The sequence below is a fragment of the Panthera tigris genome, chromosome X (assembly GCF_018350195.1).
Source record: "Panthera tigris isolate Pti1 chromosome X, P.tigris_Pti1_mat1.1, whole genome shotgun sequence".
Lineage (NCBI taxonomy): Eukaryota > Metazoa > Chordata > Mammalia > Carnivora > Felidae > Panthera > Panthera tigris.
Window position 1 is genome coordinate 33186898 of NC_056677.1, and position 23278 is coordinate 33210175.

At 39.4% G+C, this 23278-nt stretch overlaps 1 protein-coding gene across 6 annotated transcripts in view; it reads right to left on the reverse strand.

Moving 5' to 3' along the window:
• Window positions 1-6416: 6416 nt before the first annotated feature.
• The window catches only part of SRPX (sushi repeat containing protein X-linked), a 111299-nt gene continuing 94437 nt past the window's right edge, over window positions 6417-23278 (reverse strand). For 4 of the 6 annotated variants that reach the window (XM_042974218.1, XM_042974217.1, XM_042974216.1 and 1 more), the window contains 2 exons: window positions 22162-22283; window positions 6418-6997 (listed from right to left, as the gene is read on the reverse strand). In XM_042974218.1, the coding sequence (XP_042830152.1) occupies window positions 6814-6997; window positions 22162-22283 (306 nt within the window). In that variant the 3' untranslated portion in view covers window positions 6418-6813. Of the gene's footprint in view, window positions 6998-20649; window positions 20745-22161; window positions 22284-23278 lie in introns of all 6 variants that reach the window. The other 2 variants (XR_006213401.1, XM_042974219.1) reach the window with 2 other exon arrangements.

Sequence of the window (23278 nt, forward strand, 5' to 3'; positions counted from 1 at the left end):
TCATTTTCTTTGGGCAAATACTCAGGGGAATTACTGGATTTTATGGTAGTTCTATTTTTAACTTTTTGAGGAACCTCCATACTGTTTTCCACAGTGGTTGCACCATTTTACCTTGTACCCAACAGTACATGAGTGATCCCTTTTCTCCACATCCTTACCCACGCTTGTTATTTCTTGTCTTTTTGATTTTAGCCATTCTGACTGTATGAAGTAATATTTCACTGTGGTTGTGATTTGCATTTCCCTGATAGTGATGTTGAGCATCTTTTTATGTGTCTGTTGGTCATCTGTATGTCTTCTTGGGAAAAATATCTGTTCAGGTTCTCTGCCCATTGATTAATCAGATTATTTGTGGATTTTTTGGTGTTGAGTTCTATAAGCTCTTATTGTATTTTGACTTTTAACCACTTATCAGATATATAATTTGCAAATACCTTCTCCCATTCACTAGGTTGTCTTTTTGTTTTGGTCTCCTTCATGTGCAAAAGCTTTTTCTTTTGGTGCGGTCCCAATAGTTTATATTTGCTTTTGTTCCCCTTGCCTCTGGAGACCTATCTAGAAAAATGTTGCTAAGGCTGATTGATGTTCAAGAGATTATTGCCTATGTTTATTTTTAGGAGAATTATGGTTTCAGGTCTTTAATTCAATATCTTGGTTATTGTATTGGTTTTTTATTCAATATCTTGGTTTTTTATTCCTGTGTACAGTGTTAAGAAAGTGGTCCATTTTCACTTTTGCATGTAGCTATTCAGTTTTCCCACTGGATAGCTACACTGGATAGTTTTCCTACACTATAGCTACACAGATAGCTATACTATCCAGTTTTCCCACTGGATAGCCATTTATTCAACTCTTTTTCCCTTTGCATATTCTTGCTTCCTTTGTTAAAGATTAATTGACCATATAATTGTGGGTTTATTTCTTGTCTTTCTATCCTGTTCCATTGATCTATGTGTCTGTTTTTGTGCCAGTACTATACCGTTTTGATTAATTCAGCTTTGTATTATATCTTGAAATCTGGGATTGTGATACTTTTCAATCCCTGTTTTGTTTTTTCTTTCTCAAAATTACTTGGCCATCCAAGGTCTTTTGAGGTTCCACACAAATTTTAGGATTGTTTGTTCTAGTTCTGTAAAAAAATGTTATTGGTATTTTGATAGGGAATGCGATGAATCTGTAGATTGCTTTGGTTAGTATGAACAATTTACCAGTATTCTTCCAATCCATGAGCATGGCATGTCTTTCCATTTCTTTGTGTCATCTTCACTTTCTTTCATCAATGTGTTATAGTTCTCAGATTGTAGGTCTTTCCCCTCCTTGGTTAAGTTTATTTCTAGGTGTTTTGTTCTTTTTGGTATAATTGTAAATGGAATTGTTTTCTTAATTTCTCTTCCTGTTACTTTGTTATTAGTGTATAGAAATGCAACAGATGTCTGTTAGTTGTCTATCCTGAAACTTTACTGCATTCATTTATTCTAATAGCTTTTTGGTGGAGTCTTTAGGATTTTTGTATATAGTATCATGTCATTTGCTAATAGCGATGGTTTTACTCCTTCCTACCAATTTGGGTGCCTTTTATTTCTTTTTCTAGTCTGATTGCTTTGGCAAGGATTCCCAGTACTGTGTTGAATAAAAGTGGTGAGAGTGGACATCCTTATCATGTTCCTGATCTTATAGGAAAAGCTGTTTTTTCACCATTGAATATGATGTTAGCTGTGGGATTTTCATCACTGGCCCTTATCATATTGAAGTATGCTACTTCTAAACCTACTTTGTGGAGAGTTTTTATCGTGAGCAGATGTTATATTTTGTCAAATGCTTTTTCTACATCTTTTGAAATAATAACATGGTTTTTATCTTTCCTCTTGTTAATGTGATGCGATATATCACCTTAATTGGGTTTTGAATATTGAACCATCCTTCTATCCCTGGAAAAAATCCCACTTGGTGGTGAATGATCCTTTTAATGTATCATTCAATTTGGTTTGCTAATATTTTGTTGAAGATTTTCACATCTATGTTATTAGCCTGTAGTTTTCTTTTTTTGTAGTATCTTTGTCTGGTTTTGTTATCAGGGTAATGCTGACCTTATAGAATGAGTTTGGAAGTTTTCCTCCTTCTGTTTTTCGGAATAGTTTGAGAAGAATAGGTATTAGCTCTTTTAAAAATACTGTATAGAATTCACCTGTGAGCCATTGGGAGTTTTCTGATTATCAATTCAATTTCATTATAGCAATTGGTCTGTTCAAATTTTCTGTTTCTTCTTGAGTCATGTTCTGGAAGATTGTGTTTCTAGGAATTTATCCATTTCTTCTAGGTTGTCCAATTTGTTAGCATATAAGTTTTCATAATCTCTTATAATTCTATTTCTGTGGTATTATTTCTCCTCCTTTATTTCTCACTTTGAGTCCTCTCTTTTTCTGATGAGTTCAGCTAAAAATTTATCAATTTTATTTATCTTTTCAATAAACCAACTCTTGGTTTCATTGATCTTGTTGGGTATTTTTAGTGTCTATTTTATTCATTTTCCCCTCTAATCTTTATTATTTCCTTTCTTGTACTGGCTTTGTGTGTTCTTTTTCTACTTCCTTTAGGTGTAAGATTAGTTAGGTTTTTTTGCTTGTTTTTTTCTTTGAAATATTGTTTCTTGAGGTAGGCCTGTATCACTATACATGTTCCTCTTAGAAATGCTTTTACTATGTCTTAAAGATTTTGGACTGTTATATCTTAATTTTTATTTGTCTCCATGTATTTTTTTATTTTCTCTTTTATTTATTTGTTGAGCCATCATTTATTTAGTAGTATGTTGTTTGTTGGCCTCCATGTATTGGTGCTTTTTCTAGTTTTTTAAGTTGCATTTGATTTCTAGTTTCATATCATTGTGGTCAGAAAAAGTGCTTGAGATAATTTCAATATTCTTAAATTTATTTAGACTTCTTTTGTGGCCAAACATGTAATCTATCCTGGAGTATGTTCCATGTGCACCTGAAAATAATGTGTATTCTTCTCTTTTTAGGTAGAATGTTCTATATGTAGCTTTTAAGTCCACCCGGCCTAATGTGTCATTCAGAGACAATTTCCCTGTTGACTTTCTGTCTGAATGATCTATTCATTGATGTAAAAGTCCCCTACTATTATTGTATTACTTTCAGTTTCTCCCTTTATGTCTATTAATATTTGCTTTATGCATAGAAGTCCTATGTTCAGTATGTAGATATTTACAATTATTGTATCCTTTTATTTGATTGATCCCCTTTTCATCATGTAGTGCCCTTCTTTGTCCTTTATTATAGTCTGTTTTAAAGTCTTTTTTGTGTGATATAAATATCACTTGCCTTTTTCCATCCCTTCACTTTCATCTGTATGTGTCTTTTGGTCTGACGTAACTCTCCTGTAGGCAGCAGCATATAGATGAGTTTGGTTTCTTTTATTTATTCAGTCACCCTATATATCTTTTGACTGGAGCATTTAATCCATCTATATTTGAAGTAATTATTGGTAAGTGTGTACTTATTGCCATTTTTTAAGTTGCTCCCTGGTTGTTTTTGTAGCTATTTTCTGTTCCTTTCTTCTTTGGCTTTCTTCCCTTGTGATTTGATGGCTTTCTTTAGCACTATGCTTAGATTTTATTTTTTTTGTGTGTATTTTACTATAGGTTTTTGATTTATGGTTACCATTCGGTTCATATGTAACATCCTACATGTATAGTAGTCTTTATTAAGTCAATGGTCACTTAAGTTTGAACACATTTTAAAATAGTAAATTTTTACTTCTCCCTCCATTATTTTTACATATATATGATATATATATCATATGTATCCCTGGACTAATATTTATAGATATAATTGATTTTACCCTTTGTGTTTTAACGTCCATATTTCCTATTTATAAGTTATTAATCTATAGTATGTTGGGTGTAGGTTTTTTTTCCTTTCATCACATTAAAGATATCATGCTATTCCCTTCTGGCCTGCAAAGTTTCTGCTGAAAAATCATCTAGTACACTTATGTGATTTCTCTTGTATGTAATTGTCTTTTCTCTTGCTACTTTTAAAATTCAATCTTTATCATTATTTTTTGCCATTTTAATTATGATTAAAAGACCAACTTGGATTCATCTTCTTAGGGACTGGAGAGTCCTGGACTGAATGCTTCCTGGACCTGAATGTCTGTTTCCTTCCTCAGATTGGGCAAGTTTTCAGCTATTATTTCTTCAAATAAATTTTCTGACTCCTCTCTCTCTTTTCCTTCTAAGACCCCCTATAATACAAATGTTATGACATTTGATGATGTCAGAGTTCCCTTCACCTACTTTTATTTCTCTTTTTTCATTTTCAGCTTGGTTGCTATTATCATCTTCCAGATTGCTGATCCATTTCTTTTCATTCTATCATCTGCTGTTGATTCCCTCTAGTCTATTTTCATTTCATTTATTGACTTCTTCAGCTCTGTTTTTCTATTTCTTTGTTGAAGTTCTCAGCACCTCCACTCTTTTCTCAAGTCCAATGAGTATCTTTATGACCATTACTTTGAATCTGCTATTAGACATACTATCTCTGTTTCACGTAGTTCTTTTACTTTGATTTTGTCTTGTTTTGTTTGGGACATACTCCTATGTCTCCGTATTTTGTTTAATTCTGTGTTTCTGTGTTTTTGGTCTTAAAATTAGTGATCTTGTGTAAAAGAGGTCCTGTGGTCCCTTCTAGCACAATCCTACCTGAATGTCAGATTCAGACATTTTAGGGGTGTCCTGTGTCAGCTGTGTGCACCTTCCTGTTGTGGCTGAGCCATGGTTGCCTCCAGGTAAGCTGTCTGCAATAACCTGCTTGGCCTGCTGTGAATGCATTAGGTAGGTTTGCTCCCTGTGCTATTGACGTGTCTGGCTGCAGTCACCACAGCCTCCTTAATAGGCCAGGCCAGTAATCAGCCCAGCTGTCTGCAATTAGCCTTTCTGGCACAGCTGCAGGTGCATCAAGGAGCGGAGCTTATTCCACAAACAGTGAAAAGGTCTGGTTGCTGGAACTTTGAGTGTTCTGGTGTGGCAGCAGGAATCACATTGGAGTGGTGCCAGTCGTGGCCAGAGCTGCCTGCCAAGTGAGGCAGGGCAGGAATCACTTTGGAGGCAGGTATATTGAGTAGAGTGGTTGCCCAGGAGATGGCCAGCGTAGAGCATGCAGCGCTAACAAGATGGATGGAGAGCGTTACAACTGGTTCCCACAGGCATTTGGCTATCTAGCCTGGGGAAGAGCAAGGAAAATGGTGCCCACCAGCACTTTTGTTCCTGGAGGAATCTCTTGCAGATCTCTACTCCTCTGAAACTTGTTCTAAGATTAGTGGATAAATCTCCTTCATGTACACCCCAGGCACTTATCAAACTGTTGGTTCTGTGCTATGTCTTGGGCTGTTTCTTTAGTATGTTGGCTTTTTAAGGGCAGAAACTTGGTTTCCTATCACTCTTGGACTCTCCCAGAGTTAAGCCCTAACAGTTTTCATAACCAGACATTATGGGCACTAGTCTTCCCAGTACAGGTTCCCAGTGCCGGGGTGCCCGGTGTGGGGTCTTAATTGTCTTGCTCCTCCGCGTTTGTGATGTCCCTCTTGTTTGCAGTTAGTTGTGCCACAGGTTTGTTTCCTAACCACATCTCTACTCCTCTTACCCTTTTTGATATTGTCTAAGACTAACTGTAAAGATCTGCTGTGCCAGTCTTCAGGTGATTTTCAGAGTTAGTTATATACATGTAGTTGATGCCTCAGTGTGCCCATGGGATGAAGTGAGCTCAGGATCCATCTACTCCATCTTATGAACGTCTGTTTACTTTGATTCTAATTGTTCAACTGGTTAGTAGTTAGGAGGCTTTTTTTTCCCCCCAGAAAGTAGTGCTACAGCAAAAGTTTTTGGTTTCTCCTGGGGGAGCTGACTTGCTGCTGAGGTGGTGAGTGCATGTATAAAAAAAGCTGTCGGGAATAAAAGGTGGTGGCGGAGTTGGGGAGGTGGGGGAAGCAGGTGTCTAGCTTTTGTGGCTTTGGGTGTGGCCACGGACTAGTAGGGCTATCTTCGAGTGGAGGGTCCCAGAACATGGACTTCCCTCAATAGGGTGATGACCCAATAGGGTGCGGATCCACTTGACCTTTGACTGATACAATGGTCCACTGGGGAAAAACAAAAGGGCAGAATTGGTGCTTCCTCTGGTTTTAGCCTCCTGTTTATGTCATCACAGCTAGTGATTAAGGGCTTAACTCTTTAATTTTTGGCTTGTTGCTTCAATCAGCTATGCTATCACGTTAAAGCACAGTTCTCCCAGCTCAGCTGAGCACCTCCTGACAAAAGTAATTACAGTTTTCAGTTTTCCCTTCCTGAAGCACCACTAAGAAGCCCAGCCCTCAAACCCCTGACCACATTGAGCAAGTATGGCTTGTGCTTGAAATACAAAATGAGTTTTAATAAATTTGCTCCAAAATATTTTATTCATATAAGTTTTATATAAAAAAAAACAAAATAGAAGTAAGTTATGTGTTACACTGAATAACACATTGAAAGCATGTGTATGGTTGTGGTTTCTAATTTCTCTATAAAATCAACCAGCCATGATGGAATAAAGAGAAAGAGTAAATATCATATTCATAATTTTTTTGGTACACTTCCAAGTACAAAAAGCATCATGGTAATTCTTAAGTGCAAAGAAAGCTCATATTAAAATAGACTTTAAAAATTACAAATAAAAATCTGTACATCAAGGATACTTTTAAGGCCTTTCCGTGTGCATGGCACTCTGTTGGACGACCAGAGGAACTGCGAAGAGAAGAGCCATGGCATCAGGTGTTGCAGGTCTGGCCCATTTCAGCCTGCAGGACCATCTCCTCTTTTCTCAAGGGGAAAGTATCAATCAGGTTGAAGAGGGCCACAGGCATCACCAGGGAGACATAGCGCTCCTTGTCCATGCCATGCTTATCCACTAGCACCATACTGAAGGAATAGAGTGGGATTCGCAGCAACAACCTACGGCAGAGAGAAGATTGTCAAACCTGGTTCTCAAGGGTCCCGTTGGACCAGCCAGTGCCCTATAGTGACACGGTATGCAGCAAAAAGGCTTAATACCACGAAGGACTTACCCCTCTAAAGACTCTTACTACTCAAAAGATGGTGCTTGGACTGACAGCCATCACATGGGACGTTGTTAGAAATGGAGAACCCCATGCTCCACCCCAACCCTACTGAATTAGAATCTGCATTATTAACAAGATGCCTAGATGACTGGTATGCACACGTAAGGTTGGGTAGCACTACTTTAAATTGTTTAATGTTTATTTTTGAGAGAGTGTGTGAGGGAGAGGCAGAGAGAGAGGGAGACACAGAATCTGAAACAGGCTACAGGTTCTGAGCTGTCAGTATAGAGCCTGACGTGGGGCTCAAACCCATGACCTGCGAGATCATGGCCTGAGCCACCCAGGCACCTCAGATAGCATTGCTTTATGGTGGTCAGGAAGATACTAGGCCTGAATTGGTGCTCTATGCCAATAGCTGCTACAAGGTATGTCCAACAATGCTAACAGATTTCTTTTGCCTTAAATTGGAGTCATCTGAAATTTACAGACTAGGATTGCATAACCACGTACATACTAGAACTAGGTCAATGGTTAATAGGACTGATTTGACCTTTTAGGAAATGTTTGGCTGTGTATGAACACACTTTTTGTTGTCACAGTGGAGTGGTGCTTGTGGCTTCGAGTGAGTAGAGGCCAGGGATGCTGCTTAATATACTACAACCCACAGGAAAGTATCTTCCGACAAAGAATTATCCAGTTCCAACGATCAATAGTACTGAGGTTGAGAAACCCTGGACTGGGTGAAGCTGACTGAAATAAGTTTCTAAACACTGTAGTTCTGGCCCATTCTGGCTTATTCAGTAGCCAGCTCAGGACTGCAGTTAGAGGAGATTAAATGTGGTCTATACCCTAGGTATATTAATTTGGTTAACTATACTTTCTTTGTACCTCAAAGTCTGATGTTTTTTTCCTACTCTACCACACTAGAATTTATACTGGGTAAGTTATTTTTATATCATCAGAAACATGTTTAGATGAAAGAAGTCAGAGAAAGCAAACAGGCTGGTAAACTGAGCCCACTGATAAAATTGAGAAGAGACTGGGTGGGCTTATTTTATTTTTTAGTTTAGTTATCTAGAGATTATGTGTAAGGTAGAATACACACTGCTCTCTGTAAAGTGAAATATTTTTCCTCACACAAAAGGATCAAGGGAAAAATTCACTACTCAAAATCCAAACTGATTACGCTTTCTTCTACCTTTTAAGAGGGAGTTTCAGGGAAGATGAGGACAATTTATATTTTATCTCAGTGGGAAGCTAAACTGCTAATCCACTGCTAGTGACTAGAAATAAAAGACATTAAAATATCTCCATCAGGTCTCCTGAGGTAGTAAGATGACTGAGAAATGCATTAATGAGTGTTTGTAGACCGTGAAGTGAATCAAAATGGAGAGAGAAACTGCTGTGCATCTTCAAAAGAGGAATATTTAGTGTTTTTCTGGGGGAGGGGAGAGGGATTACCTATGGCAGAGGTGTCCCAGAAAACAAGAGTAGAAAAGAAAATAGGTTTGGAGGGAGAAAAAGGCCAAGCAATGTTGTGGCTGCAACCAGTGGGAAAGCGCAACTAATGAGGAATTGGAACATTTGATGTTATAGTGCTGAGGCTAGGATGGAAATCTCCCATGATGCCACCATCTGCGACCACACACATTCCTCGCGTGAGCCTTGTGCCTTGATAGAGCATAAAGGAAAAGAAAAAACTACCATGGGAAGAAATGAGTGTTCAGAGCAGCAGGCTATCAACAGTCACTAGAACGTGTCCCACCATGGCCAAGAGACCACAGAAATCTTGGAGATGGATGTTGGGACACCCCACAGGTTGAGGGGAGTGGTGCCAGCAGGTGTTGGAGTTACATAAATGCCTGTCATCAGATTGGAATGAGCTCTTCCTGAAGAATACTGTAGAAAACTCTTTAGAGTGGGATGTGGGATAATGTGGGATGTTCCAGTTCAAGATGGCAGTGGAAGAAGATTCTGAACCCACCTCTTCCCATGGACACAACAAATTTACAACTTCGTCTGGAACAATTTCCTCTGGGGGAAAAGAACCCGAAACCAAGCAGTGCAACTCAGCATTTCAGGAAATGAGAACAAAGCCACATCCAAGTGGGTAAGTAAAAGCTGAGACACACTCTCACCAAAAAATTCACACACCTAGCAGTGACCCCAAATCGGGAGGGAACTGAAAACCTGGAACTTCTCCTTGAGGATCAACGTGTTCCCACCCCACTTGGGGAACCCTATCTTTTGAGACCTGCACCTGAGAGAGTCCCCTAAATGTCTAGTTTTGAAAACCAACAGGGCTGAAACCCCTGAGACCTGTAGGTCTGTGGTAAATTGAGAAATGGTTTTTATAGGATTCATGTGCAAACTCACCCCACGGTGCAGCCCAAAAGCAGCCATCTGAAAAGCACCCAGACATCAGGTGGAAGAGGCTCCTTGAGAGAGAGAGCACGCATGCACGCACACATGAGCAGGGGAGGGGCAGAGAGGGGAGAGAGAGAATCCCAAGCAGGCTCTGTGCTGCCAGCACACAGCCTGACACAGGGCTCAATCTGACAAACTGCAAGATCATGACCTGAACCGAGATCAGGAGTCGGACACTTAACCAACTTAGCCACCAGGTGCTCCTCCTTTGATAATTTTTAAGTGTGTGACTGAGGGGCAGGGGCCTGAGGGATACTCTCCAGGGACAGAGGCTGGTGGGTGCCATTTTCACACCATACCTCTGTGTTGCTAAAGCCAGTGGCAGTCATCTCTTTTTCATTTTTGGCCCGTGGGCTACTTCTTCACACTCTTGCCAGCGGGTGCCATCTTTGTGTTATCCTGCCTTCTATAACTGGTGGGCATGGTCACTCTCTCTCCACCTTTCTCTCTCCCTCTGTCCCTCTCCATCCACTTCTTTCTCCCTGGCTTGTACACTCAAGCTCTCTCGCTCCCAATCTGTTCCTGATGCTGTCCCTCCCTCCAGCTCTATCCACCTCTTGCTCCCCAGCTCTCACACACACTGTCTCTGTCATACCCATCCTCTCTCCATCTGTCCTTTGTGCACTCTCATTTTCCATTTCTCTCTCTCTTTCCCTCTCCTCTGTGTGTGTGTCCATCTCTTGCTTTGTCTCTCTGGGTGTGTCTGTTTCTCCTTTTCTCCAACCCCTCTCTCTCTTTGCCACCCTTTCTCTATGTGGGTGGGTCTTTCTACCTCTGTATCTCTCTCTCTCTCCCTCTGTGTGTCTCAGTCTTCCTCTGTCCCAGCTTCCCCTTCTCTTCCTTTCTCTCCCGTCTCTTCTTCCCTCTACCTCTCTGTACATCCCTCTTATTCCCATCTCTGTTCTTGTCTCTCTCTGTCCATCTTGGTCTGTGTCTCCCTCTACCCTCTCTCTGCCAATGTCTCTCTTTCTGCATCTCTCTCTGTATTTGTGTGTCACCTTGTGTGTCTTTCTCCTTTGCTCATTTCTCCTCTCTCTACTCCCACCTCCCTCTCTCCATTTCCTCTTTCCCTCTAACCATCTCCTCATTTCTCTCTCTCTCTCCATGTGTGTGTCTCCTTTGCTCTGTCCCCCTCCATCTCTGTTTGTCTTTTTATCCCTTTTTCAGTGAGTACCATCTTTTACACTCCCCCTCTGCTTCACTCAAGCTGGAGGACATGATCTTCACACTTTCCGTCTGCCTCCCTACAGCTCACTAGTATGTTAAAGAAAGGAGCTTATACCTTATCTGGCTCCCTAATACTTGCTGATGCTGCTGCTGGGACACTTCTACATCATCTGGCTCTTCGGCCAGTGTTGCTTACACCTGTATAGGACAGCAACCACCATCAAGAGACAGCAAGAAGATCAGACCCAGGAGTTCAATCTTTCTGTGAAAGAGGCCTCTTAGCTTATCATCATAGCTACAGCGTGAGGGAAAGGCTTCTAATTAAATACACATCTACGGACTGACTGTAAACCTTTCAGAGACCTTGGAGGGGAGACGCTATTTTTGTACTCTCCCTCTGCTGCTCTCCAGAGTGCTAGCATCTATTGCAGGGGAGCTCATATATGTCTGGTGCCCCTGTTTTTATATCTAGTACCATGGTTTTCACAGATGCCACCCAAAGGATACCACTTGATCACCTGGCTCAGTGGCCAAAAGGACTTGCACTCCTGGGTGCCACAAGACTAACAATCAAGAAGGCAGTTCTTGGCAGTCTATCACTTCTGGGGCACTGTGCAGACAGATTACAACAGACCCCATCTTTCTGTGAAAAATCCCCAATTGCTTATCCTGGAGCTTCATCCTAAGGGGCAGGCTTTAGATTTAGAACACATCTAGGAACCTCCAAAGGGGCTCTCAGGAAACATACACCAAGGGATGCCATCTTTGTGCTCTTCCTTTGTCTCACTACAGCTCACCAGTTATGTCCCAGAGAAGAGCTTATACAGTGGCTGAGGCCCCAATTTTTGTGGCTGATGCCCAGAGAACACCTCCCAATCACCTACTGGTGGCCAGTGTAGCTAACACTTTACAGTCCCACAGCACTATCTATCCATCTATCCACCCATCTATCATTTGCATACTTAACAGCTGCTGATTGAAAGTCTGGCTTCCAATAAGCCTGAATGTAAGTGCTGAGATTCTCATCTTTCATACACTGACACATATTGACACACTCTCAAATATTGGAAATGACTGAAAATAAAATGGCCTGCTTAGAGAATCAGAAAGGTATGAGAGACAACCAAAAGCTAGGGCATGGGTGACCAATAAGGATCATCTCCTACATGAGACCACTCTTTCAACATTGAGAAAGGTGGATGTTTCATCTAACGCAACAGAATATGTTCCGAACAAAATAGTAAGATCAAACCTCAGAAAATAATGAAATGGAGAAAAGTAATTTATCCGATAAAGAGTTCAACGTAATGATCATAAAAATGTTCACCAAACTTGGAAAAAGAATGGTTTAGTATCATGAGAATTTCAAAAAGTTTAAAAAATATATAAGAAAGTACCAAACAGAAGTCACAGAGCTGAAGAATTCAATAACTGAACTGAAAAATACTTAAGAGGACTTCAACAACAAACTAGATGAAGCAGAAGATATAATAATCAGTGAACTCAAAGACAGGGAAGAAGAATTTACCCATTCGGAAAATCAAAAGGAAAAAAGAATTTTAAACAATGAAGATAGCTTAAAGGACATATGGAAAAATATCAAGCAGACTTTCATATATAACATGGTCCCATTATTCACATGCAAGGGGTCCCAGAAGGAGAAGAGAGAGGGAGAGACTGAAAACTTCTCCAACATGAGGAATAAATAGACATCCAGATCAAGGAGAATTCTAAATAAGAAACCAGAGACCTATACCAAAACACATTATAATGAAATGCCAAAGACAAGGAGACAACCCTAAAAGCAGCAAGAGAAAAACTTGTTACATACATGGAAACCCCCATAAGACTATCAGCATGTATTTGCAGAAGAAACTTTGCAAGCCAAAGGGAGTGGCATGATACATTCAAAGTGTTGAAAGAAAAAAGCTTCCAAACAAGAATACTCTGTTCAACAAAATTATTCAGAAGTGAAGGAGATAGTTTTCCAGACAAGAGTTCATCACCACTAAAACAGCCTTACAAGAAATGGTAAAGGGACTTTATGCTGAAAAGAATGGGCACGAGTTACTAACAAGACCACATATGAAAGTATACATTTCATCGGTAGAGGGAAATATATAGCAAAGGTAGTGGATTCATCACATAAAGTTAGTATAAAGGTTAAAATACAAAAGTTGTAAAAATAACTACAATAGGTTAAGGGATACACAAGATAAAAAAGATAGAGTTGTGACACCAAAAACATAAAATGTATCCTTTGGGTAAATGCCTACTAGTGCACGTGCTGGATCAGAGGGGGTAGTTCGAGTTTTAACTTTTTGAGGAACCTCCATCCAGTTTTCCACAGTGGTGGCACCAATTTGCATCCCCATCAACAGTTCATGAGGGTTCCCCTTTCTCCACATCCTCACCAACTCATGTTGTTTCTTGTGTTGATTTCAACCACTCTGACAGGGGTGAGGGTGGTATCTCATTGTAGTTTTGATTTGTACTTCCCTGATGACCAGTTATGTTGAGCATCTTTTCATGTGTCTGTTGGCCATCTATATGTCTTTTTGGAAAAATGTTCGTGTCTTCTGACCATTTTTAAAATTCGACTATTTGTTTTTTGGGTGTTGAGTTGTATAGGTTCTTTATATATTTTGGATACTAACACTGTATCAGATATGTCATTTGCAAATATCTTCTCCCCTTCCATACGTTGCCTTTCAGTTTTGTTGTTTCCTTTGCTGTGCAGAAGCCTTTTATTTGGATGAAGTCCCAATAGTTTATTTTTGTTTTTGTTTCCCTTGCCTCAGGAGACCTATGTGGAAGGCAGCTGCTATGGCTGATGTCAGAGGTTACTGCCCATGTTCTCTAGTATGGTTATGGTTTCATGTCTCTCATTTAAGTCTTTAATTCATTTTGGGCTTATTTTTGTGTATGGTGTAAGAAAGTGGTCCAGTTTTATTCTTTTGCATGTTGCTGTCCAGTTTTCCCAACACCATTTGTTGCAGAGACTTTTTCCCACTGGATATTCCTTCCCGCTTTGTCCATGATTAATTGACCATAGAGTTGTGGGTTCCTTTCTGTTCCATTGTTCTATGTGTCTATATTCGTGACAGTGTGATACTGTTCTTATCACTACAGCTTTGTAATAGATCTTGAAGCCTGGAATTCTGATGTCTCCAGCTTTACTTTTCTTTTTCAAGGTTGCTTTGGCTATTTGTGGTCTTTTGCGGTTCCATACGGATTTTAGGATTGTTTGTTCTAGCTCTGAAAAATGCTGGTGGTATTTTGATAGGGATTGCATGAAACATGTAGATTGTTTGGGTAATATAGACATTTTAACAGTATTTGTTCTTCCAGTCCATGAGCATGGAATGTCTTTCCATTTCTTTGTGTCTTCTTCAATTTCTTTCATCAGTGTTTTATAGTTTTCAGAGTACAGGCCTTACACCTCCTTTGTTAGCTTTATTCCTAGGTGTCTTATGGCTTTTGGTGCAATTGTAAATGAGTTTTATTAATTTCTCTTTCCGCTGCTTCATTATTGGTGTACAGAAATACAATAGGCTTCTGTACACTGATTTGGTATCCTGTGCCTTTACTGAATTTATCAGTTCTAGCAGTTTTTTGATAGTCTTTTGAGCTTTCAATATATAGTATAATATCATCTGCAAATAGTGGAAGTTTTACTTCTTCCTTATCTATTTGGAGGTCTTTTATTTCTTTCTGTCGTATGATGGCTGTGGCTAGGATTTCCAGTACTATGTTGAACAAAAGTGGTGAGAGTGGACATCCTTGTCTCGTTCCTGCTCTTTAAGGAAAAGCTCTGTTTTTCCCTATTAAGGATGATGTTCACTGTGGGGTTTTCACAGATGGCCTTCACGATACTGAGGTATGTTCCTTCTAAACCTACCTTGTTGAGGGTTTTTATCATGAATGGACATCGTACTTTGTCAAGTGGTTTTTCTACATCTATTGAAATGATCGTATGGTTCTTATCCTTTCTCTTATTGATATGATGTATCACATTGCGAATATTGAACATTCTTTGCAACCCAGGATCAAATCTCACTTGACTGTGGTGAATGATTTTTTAAAATGTATTGTTGGATTTGGTTTACTAGTATTCTGAGGATTTTTGTATCTATATTCATCAGAGATATTGGCCTGTAGTCATCTTTTTTGTGGTGTGTTTATCTGGTTTAGGTATCAGGGTAATGCTGGCCTCATAGAACGAATGTGGAAGTTTTCCTTTCTTTTCTGTTTTTTTGGAATAGTTTGAGAACAATACGTATTAACTCTTCTTTAAATGTTTGTGGCTCACTGGGGCACCTAGGTGGCTCTGTCGGTTAAGCGTCTGACTTTGACTCAGGTCATGGTCCCACAGCTCATGGGTTAGGGCCCCGTGTCAGGCTCTGTGCTGACAGCTCAGAGCCTGGAGCCTGCTTCAGATTCTGTGTCTCCCTGTCTCTCTGCCCCTCCCCCATTCTCTCTCAAGAATAAATAGAAATAAATAAATAAATGATTGAATGAATGAATGAATGTTTGTGCCTCAGTTGGTTAAGCATCCGACTCTTGGTTTGAGCTCAGGTCATGATCTCATGGTTTGGAAGTTTGAGCCCCACAGTTGGGATCTGCACTGACACTGTGGGGCTGCTTGGGATTCTCTCTCTCTCTGCTCCTCCCCTGCTTGTATTCTCTCTTTCACTCACTCACCCAAAATAAATAAAAATAAAAATAAATGTTTGGTAGAATTCACTTGTGAAGCTATGTGGCCCTGGACTTTTTATTTGTTGGGAGTTATTTGATTATGGACTCAACTTCCTTGCTGGTAATCAGTCTGTTCAAGTTTTCTATTTCTTCCTGTTTGTCCAATTTGTTGGCATAGTTTTTCATAATATTCTAACTGTATTTCTATGGTGTTGGTTGTTATTTCTCTTTTATCATTTGTGATTTTCTTTGAGTCATTTCCCTTTTTTCCTTAATAAGTCTGGCTAGAGGTTTATCAACTTAATTTTTTTCAAAAAACCAGCTCCAGGTTTCATTGATGTGTTTAGTTTTTATATCACCTATTTCTGTTCTAATCTTTATTATTTCCTTCCTTCTGCTGGTTTGGGGTTTTGTTTGTTCTTTTTCTAGCTCCATTAGGTGTAAGGTTATGTTGTTTGAGATTTTTTTGCTTATTGACGTAGGTCTGTATAGCTATACATTTCCCTTTTAGAACTGCTTTTGCTGCATCCCAAAGGTTTTGAACCATTATGTTTTCATTTGTTTCCATGTATATTTTGTTTCTTTAATTTCCTGGTTGATGCATTCATTGTTTAGTAGTATGTAAATTAAACCTCCATATATTTGTGGTCTTTCCAGAATTTTTTTTTTTGTGGCTGATTTCTAGTTTCCTAGTGTTGTGGTGACAAAAGATGCATGGTAGGACTACGACCTTTTTGAATTCGTTGAAGCTTGTTTTGTGACCTACTATGTGATCTATTCTAGAGAATGTTTCATGTGATGAGTGCCCTATTTTCTTCATATAATACTTTATGTGTTAGTTTGTTCTCTAGGAAAAAAAATTCCATTTATCAACAACAAAATGCCCTGAGACCGAATGAATGAAAATATACTAAAACTTGTAAGAAAAAAATCTGAAATAAACAACCTAACCTTACACCTCACCCAGAAAAAGAACAGGGGAAGCCCTAAATAGACAAAAGGAAATAATGTTCACAGTCAAAATAAATACAAAGGACTAAAAGGACAGGAAAGATGAAAGAAGAGCTTGCTTTTTGATGAAAACCAACAATCTTGATAAACCTTTAGCTAGACTCACCAAGGAAAAGGGGGCTCAAACAGAAATGCAAGAGGAGACAGAAAATCATAGACTAGTATGAACAATTATACACTAACAAATTAGATAATCTGGAAAAATATATAAAACCCTAGAAACACATAACCTTCCTAAACTAAATCATGAAGAAATAGCAAATCTGAATACACCAATTTCTCAGTAAGGAGATACTCATAATCAAAAAACCTCCCACCAAACGTAAGACCATGTCCATATAGCTTCACTGGAGCATTATACCAAACATTCCAAATTTAATAACAGTCCTTCTCAAACTGTTTGTAAAAATACACGAGGAGGGAACTCTCCCAAGCTAATTTTATGAGGCCAGAATTTCCTTGATACCAAAACCAGATGAAGGCACTACAAGACAGGCCCAATATCCCTAGTAAATAGAGATGAAAAAATCCTCAACAAAACATCAGAGGGCTGAATTCATTAATACATCAAATGGATCATTCACCTATCCAGTAATGTTTATTTGCAGGGATGCAAGGATGGTTCAACCTATGTTAACGTGATTCACCACATTTGCAAAATGGGTGGTAAAAATGATATGCTCATCAAAAGATGCAGAAAAACCATTTGCAAAATTCAATGTCATTTATGATGAAAACTCTCAACAAAGTATGTATAGAGGAAGCATACCTCAATATAATACAGGCCATATATGACAAGCCCACATCTAGCATCATACATGATGTTGAAAAGCTGAAGGTTTTTCTAATAAGATCAGGAACAAGACAAGGATGCCCACTCTTACCACTATTTTCAACACAGTATTAGAAATCCTACCCACAGAAATTAGGAAAGAAAAATAAAAGGCATCCATTAAAACTGTCACTACTTGCAGAGAACATATTATATATAGAAATACAAAATCCTGAAGATTCCACCAAAAAAAACTATTAGAATAAGTGAATTCAGTAATGCTACAGGACACAAAATCAAGATACAAACACTAATGATGAAATATCAGAAAATTAAGAAAACACTTTCACAATTGCATGAAAATGAATAAAATTCCTAGGAATAAATTTAAGGAGGTGAAAAACCAGAACACTGAAATCTATATGACATTGATGGATGAAATTGAAGACACACAAAAATGGAAAGATAGTCCATGCTCATGAATTGGGATATTGTTAAAATGCCCAAGCTACCCCAAAGCAATCTACAGATTCAATGCAATCCGTATCAAAATTCCAACTATATAATTATAGAATAAAAAAACCTTAAATTTGTATAGAAGCACAAAAGATGCTAAATGGCCAAAACAATTTTGAGAAATAACAAACCAGGAGGTATCATGCTCCTTGATTTCAAACTATGTTGCAAAGTTACGGTAATTAAAACAGTATTACACTGGCATAAAATCAGACACATAGATCAACAGAATAGGGTGCCCAGAAATAAATCCATACATATACGGTCAATTAATTTATGAGAAAAGAACCAAGAGTTTACAATGGGGACGGGACAATTTCGTCAGTCAATCACTGTACACAAAAAATAAACTAAAAAATGGATGAAAGACTTGAATGTAACACCTGAAACTATAAAACTCCTGGAAGAATAGATAGTAAGTTTATTATCACTGTGATGATTTTTTTGGATTTGACACCGAAATTAAAGGTAACAACAGCAAAAATAAACCAGTGGGAGTACATCAAATAAAAAAGTTGCTGTATAGCCAAGTAAATTATCAACAAAATGAAAAACAACCTACTAAACTGGAGAAAATATTTGCAACTACTCACATGTGATAAGAGGTTAATATCCAAAATATATAAAGAACTCCTACAACTCAATACCAAAACAACAAACACAAAATTTAAAAATGGACAGAAGAACTGCATAGACATTTTTCCACAGAAGACATAAGGATGGCCATCAGACACACAAAAAGATGCTCAACATCAATCAGCAGGGAAATGGAAATCAAAACTACAGTGAAATATCACCTCATGCCTGTTAGAATGGCTATTATCAGAAATACAAAAAGTAAGTATTGGCGAAGATATGGAGAAAAGGGAACACTGGTCACTGTTGGTGACATTGTAAATTGGTGCAGCCACTTTGGAAGACAGTATGGATGTCCCTCAAAAAATTAAGAGCTATATGATTGATCAATTCTGCTTTTGGGTATTTATCTGAAGAAAATTTTAAAAAAAGCTAACTTGAAAACCTATATGCACCCTCATCTTTAGCATTATTTATAACAGCCAAGAGATGGAAACAATCTAAGAGTCCATCGATGGATGAATGGATAAAGAAAATATGGCACACACACATACACACGAATATTATTCAGCCATAAAAAGAATGAAATGTTGCCATTTGTGAAAATACGGATGAACCTTATGGACATTATCCTAAGTGAAATAAATCAGAGGACAAATACCATATTGTGTCACTTACATGCAGAATCTAAAACAACAGATAACAACAACAACAAAAAAACCCCAAACTCATAGATACAAAAACTTAGGGGGCAGGGGGTTAGGGGTGGGTAGAATGTGTGAAGGGGGTCAAAGGGTAGAAACCTATAGATATAAAATAAATCATGGGTCTTAATGAGGGTTTGTGGAAGGGAGCAGGGGCCATGGGCTACATGGGTGACGGGCATCAAGGAGGGCACTTGTTGGGATGAGCACTGGGTGTTGTATATGTGATGAACCACTGGGTTCTACTGAAATCAATGCTACACTATATGTTAACTAATTTGAATCTAAAAACTTTGGAAGGAAAAAAGAAACTCTGACTTAAGGTTTAAAAAATTATTTAAAGTCTCTGAGTTCACAAAAGATAAAAAACTCATAGGGATTAATTAATGTACAGCATGGTGGTTATAGTTAATAATACTGTATTACATATTTGAAAGTAGTTAAGAGTAAGTCTTAAAATTTCTCTTCATAAGAAAAAAATGTAACTATGTATGGTGACTGATGTTAAATAGACTTAGTTTAGCATGATGATCATTTTGCAATATATACAAATATTGAATCATTAGGTTGTATACTTTAATAGTGTTAATTCTAGCTGAAAAATAACATGGAAATAAAAATCATGGAATTCCTGGTCCCTGTCACCCTTGCAATTGCTGGAAAGTTACTCTAGGGAACATGAATTTGCTCGTACCTTCATCTCTAAAAAAACATGAGCGCAAGGAAGCCGGAAGGTGGTATCTTTACAACACCAGGCACTGCTGATGCCCTTTATTGTTTTATCATGGCCTCAGTGCTATTTGAAAATAGTATTCTAACCATACAGGAGAATTTTTAGATTCTCCAGTCATTCTTCCTCTCCTTTTCTTTCACGCTTCCCATTCTTTGCCTAAATTGGCTCTTTTCATCTGCACTAGACTCTGGGGTGGAATTCAAAGGGAAGAAGATAAAACATCCATCTGTGAACTCCCTTATTCCTCACCGATAGGTCTGATAAAGGGGACATGTAGCCTGACACCGAATCCCTTAGACAATGCATGTGATGGATCATCTCTGTGTGACATTGACCCGGACTATCTTCCGGCTACACAATAATGACTGACCCTCCTTTTACAGGCTGCTTTGCAAAATTTCCATTACAAAGCTGTGTGAAGCCTTTGGTAAAATGCTAGGCCAGTCGTTCTCACAGTGTGGTCCTCAGACCAGCAGCTTCAACAACAGGGGAACAGGAGCAGGAACTTGCTAGAAATGCAAATTCTCAGGCCCCATCCTATACTGAATCACACGCTCTGGGGGTGGGGCCCCGCGTTCTATGTTGTAACAGTGGTCCGGGGGATCCTAGGGCAGGTTAAAGTTTGAGAACCACTGTGTAATTCATGTATGTAACTTCTTTGTTGCTCAAATCATCCTCAGCCTGAAGAGGTCTCAAGTAGCCCCAACATATACAACCTGAACGATAAGAGTTTTTTTCTTGAATCAGAGTTTCCTTTTCTTCAAATTGCAATAGTTTAAAATCACATCACATTAATATTAATAGAGAGGGAATCTCCCTCTCTATAGATCTGCAACCCAAAGAGAAACATGTAGCAAATTCTGTGGCAAGTTTTTTTAAAAAATCTTTAACACAGGGTACGGACAGGTAGTTCTAAATTACCAACAGCTTCAAACACCTACTTTGGGAATTTTTCAGATGTCGACATAATCTCGAGTTGTGCTGTTTTCAACTTGAAATATAACTGTAAATACACTCTTAGAGGCCACTCTCGCTCCTGGAAATAGTAAATCTGTTTCAGTTTAGAGTCATTGCCTCCACTTACCTCCAACATGGTGCCCGGCACTGTTGTGGAGATCTGGTACTGACCTCAAAGTGTTACACTCTAGAGAGGTGCTACTGAATGTAGCCAGACATACATACATATACACACACACACACACACACACACACACACATTTATGCTTGTGAGTATACCCAGCCTTCTCCCTCTTTCAGCCAACTGAAAATAATTCAGTTATCCTCATTTCTTTTTGCATCCCTCACCCTCTGAGTTTTTTACCTTGGTATGGTATGGATGGGGCACTCTTTTTGGGTGAAGAAGTATAAATCAGAGATGGGGTGGGGGTCAAAAGGCAGATGGAAAATACGCAAATTAAACAGTCTATTGTGTCAATCTATAATATCACTGGCTAAGGGCATAGTTCTAGCATATAATTTCTCAAGGAATTTCTGTGAACCTCTTTGAACATCTGTGATGGGGCTCATCGAGTCCTCTTTCATTTTCTTCTTCCTGGGAACACAGAAAGACTGCGTTTCCCAGCCTGCTTTGAAGTCAGGTTGCAATCACGTGACGAGTTTTGGCCAATGGACTTGCCGAGAGCAATCTCAGGCTTCCAACATGAAGCGTGAAAGAGTGGTGAGGTTCGTTTTTACTCTCCTCCCCCTTTGCAGAAACCCGGAAGTCATGTGTTCCAAATGATGCTACCAGACGGTGGAGCCACCATCAGCCTGGGACCCTGAATGTAAAGAGTAGCGATTATAGACTATAAACAAAGCACCCTCCCTTGCGTTGTGAGAAAAAGGATGGGTGAGGAAGCAAGATTTTGGGTTTTCTTTAGCCCAATTATCCTTTTCAGAGTGGTCAAGAGATGCAAGTAAAAATTGGAGACTGTTCTGAAATTACCTTTCGGCTGTTGAATTCTGCTTTTTGTAACACACCACTACACAGAGCCTGGGCACCATGATTCTAGCTTTGTAAGTATTACCAAAATAAAATCTAGCTGTTAAAATGGGGGTATGGGCAAGTGCCTGGAAGCATGGAGGGAAAAGAGAAGAAGCCTGGAAAAGTTAATTGGATGCCTGCTTTCCTAATAACACAAAGGATTGCATAGGTCCGTTTTTTCAGGCTCTTCCCTTTCCATCCCACCCCCCAACCCCCCAAGCAGAAAGAAAAACAAAACAGACACCTGGTTAAAAGGGACAAGAAGAGAACACTGGAAATTACCCACGGCATGATATATTTGGACAAGCAGCACCATGCCAATTAGCATGGTTATAGAGCTCTCAGACTAAAAGCAATTAAACACTGAAGGTTACTTGGAATCAATACCAAATAGCAAGAAATCAGGGAACCTGATCTAAAAAAAGTACCTTCATAGGGGATACAATTTAAGGACAGAACTTCCGCCTACCTGAGCTGCAGAGCTAGGGCTGGAGGCATAATCTTTGCTCCTATCCTGCCGATGAGGGTCGGGAACACACCTACCAGCTCGACCACGGTGATGTGTCGAAGATCCAGGCCACACTGTGCTTGCTGGAAAAAAAAAACCCAACAGGAAAGGCATGAGCAAACTCAAGAAAGAGACTCCCATGTCAAACTACAGACTGACAGAACCAGCACCGTTCTGTTTTGGGAAGTTGATTTGCCTACTCCAATGGTCTTGAAAGCAGGTGAGAAATGTTGGTTCAACTAGTGGTTACAAAACCTATACTCTCCGAGAAATCATTCAGAAATGGCTTGGCTATAAGATTTTGAAAATGTAAGCAAGATGGCAATCTGCATATTTCCAGGTGGGGTGTGAATTTGCATGAGCCTAACATCCCAGGAAGTATCCAAAACCAGCCCCAGAGAATTCTTATTTGTATTTTCAAGGAGAGAAGAATACTTCCAGAGTCCCCTTATCTGCCTTGCTCCCCCCACCATCCATGCCCTTGCCCTAAACTCCTCATGCCCAAACACAGAAAGAAAACACACAGTAATAAAAGGTTTCAATCTTCATCTGGTGCCCTAGTTTTTACATCTAGTGACCTGATTTTTATGCCTGCTTCTCATAGGACACCCTTTGATCACTGGATTCTAGAGGTGGAGGGTAGGGGGTGGGGGCTTCCATTCCTGGGTCCCAAGGAACCATAACAATTGGAGAGATGGTTACTGGTGAACCACACCTCCTACAGCACAGGACAGATGGCAGACTGAAAGACACCTGTGGCCTTTCTGAGAAAAAGAACCATCTGCTTGTCCAGGAGGTTTGGCCTAAAGGGCAGGCTTCTGGTTTGGCATCTAAGGGCCTACATCTGAGGCCCTACAGAGGGACTCTCAGGGAATGGACACTAGTGGATGCAATCTTTGTGCTCTCCCTCTGCCTCATTCCACCTCACTGGGATCTTCCGGAAAGGAGCTTATTCCCTTGTCTGGTAACCTGACTTTTATGGCTGCTGCCGGGGCAAACCTCTGTAACACCCAGCTGTGGTGTCTAGTGAGGCTCGCACTAGCAGTCCCACAGGACCAGAGCCAAAGGAGAGAGAGTT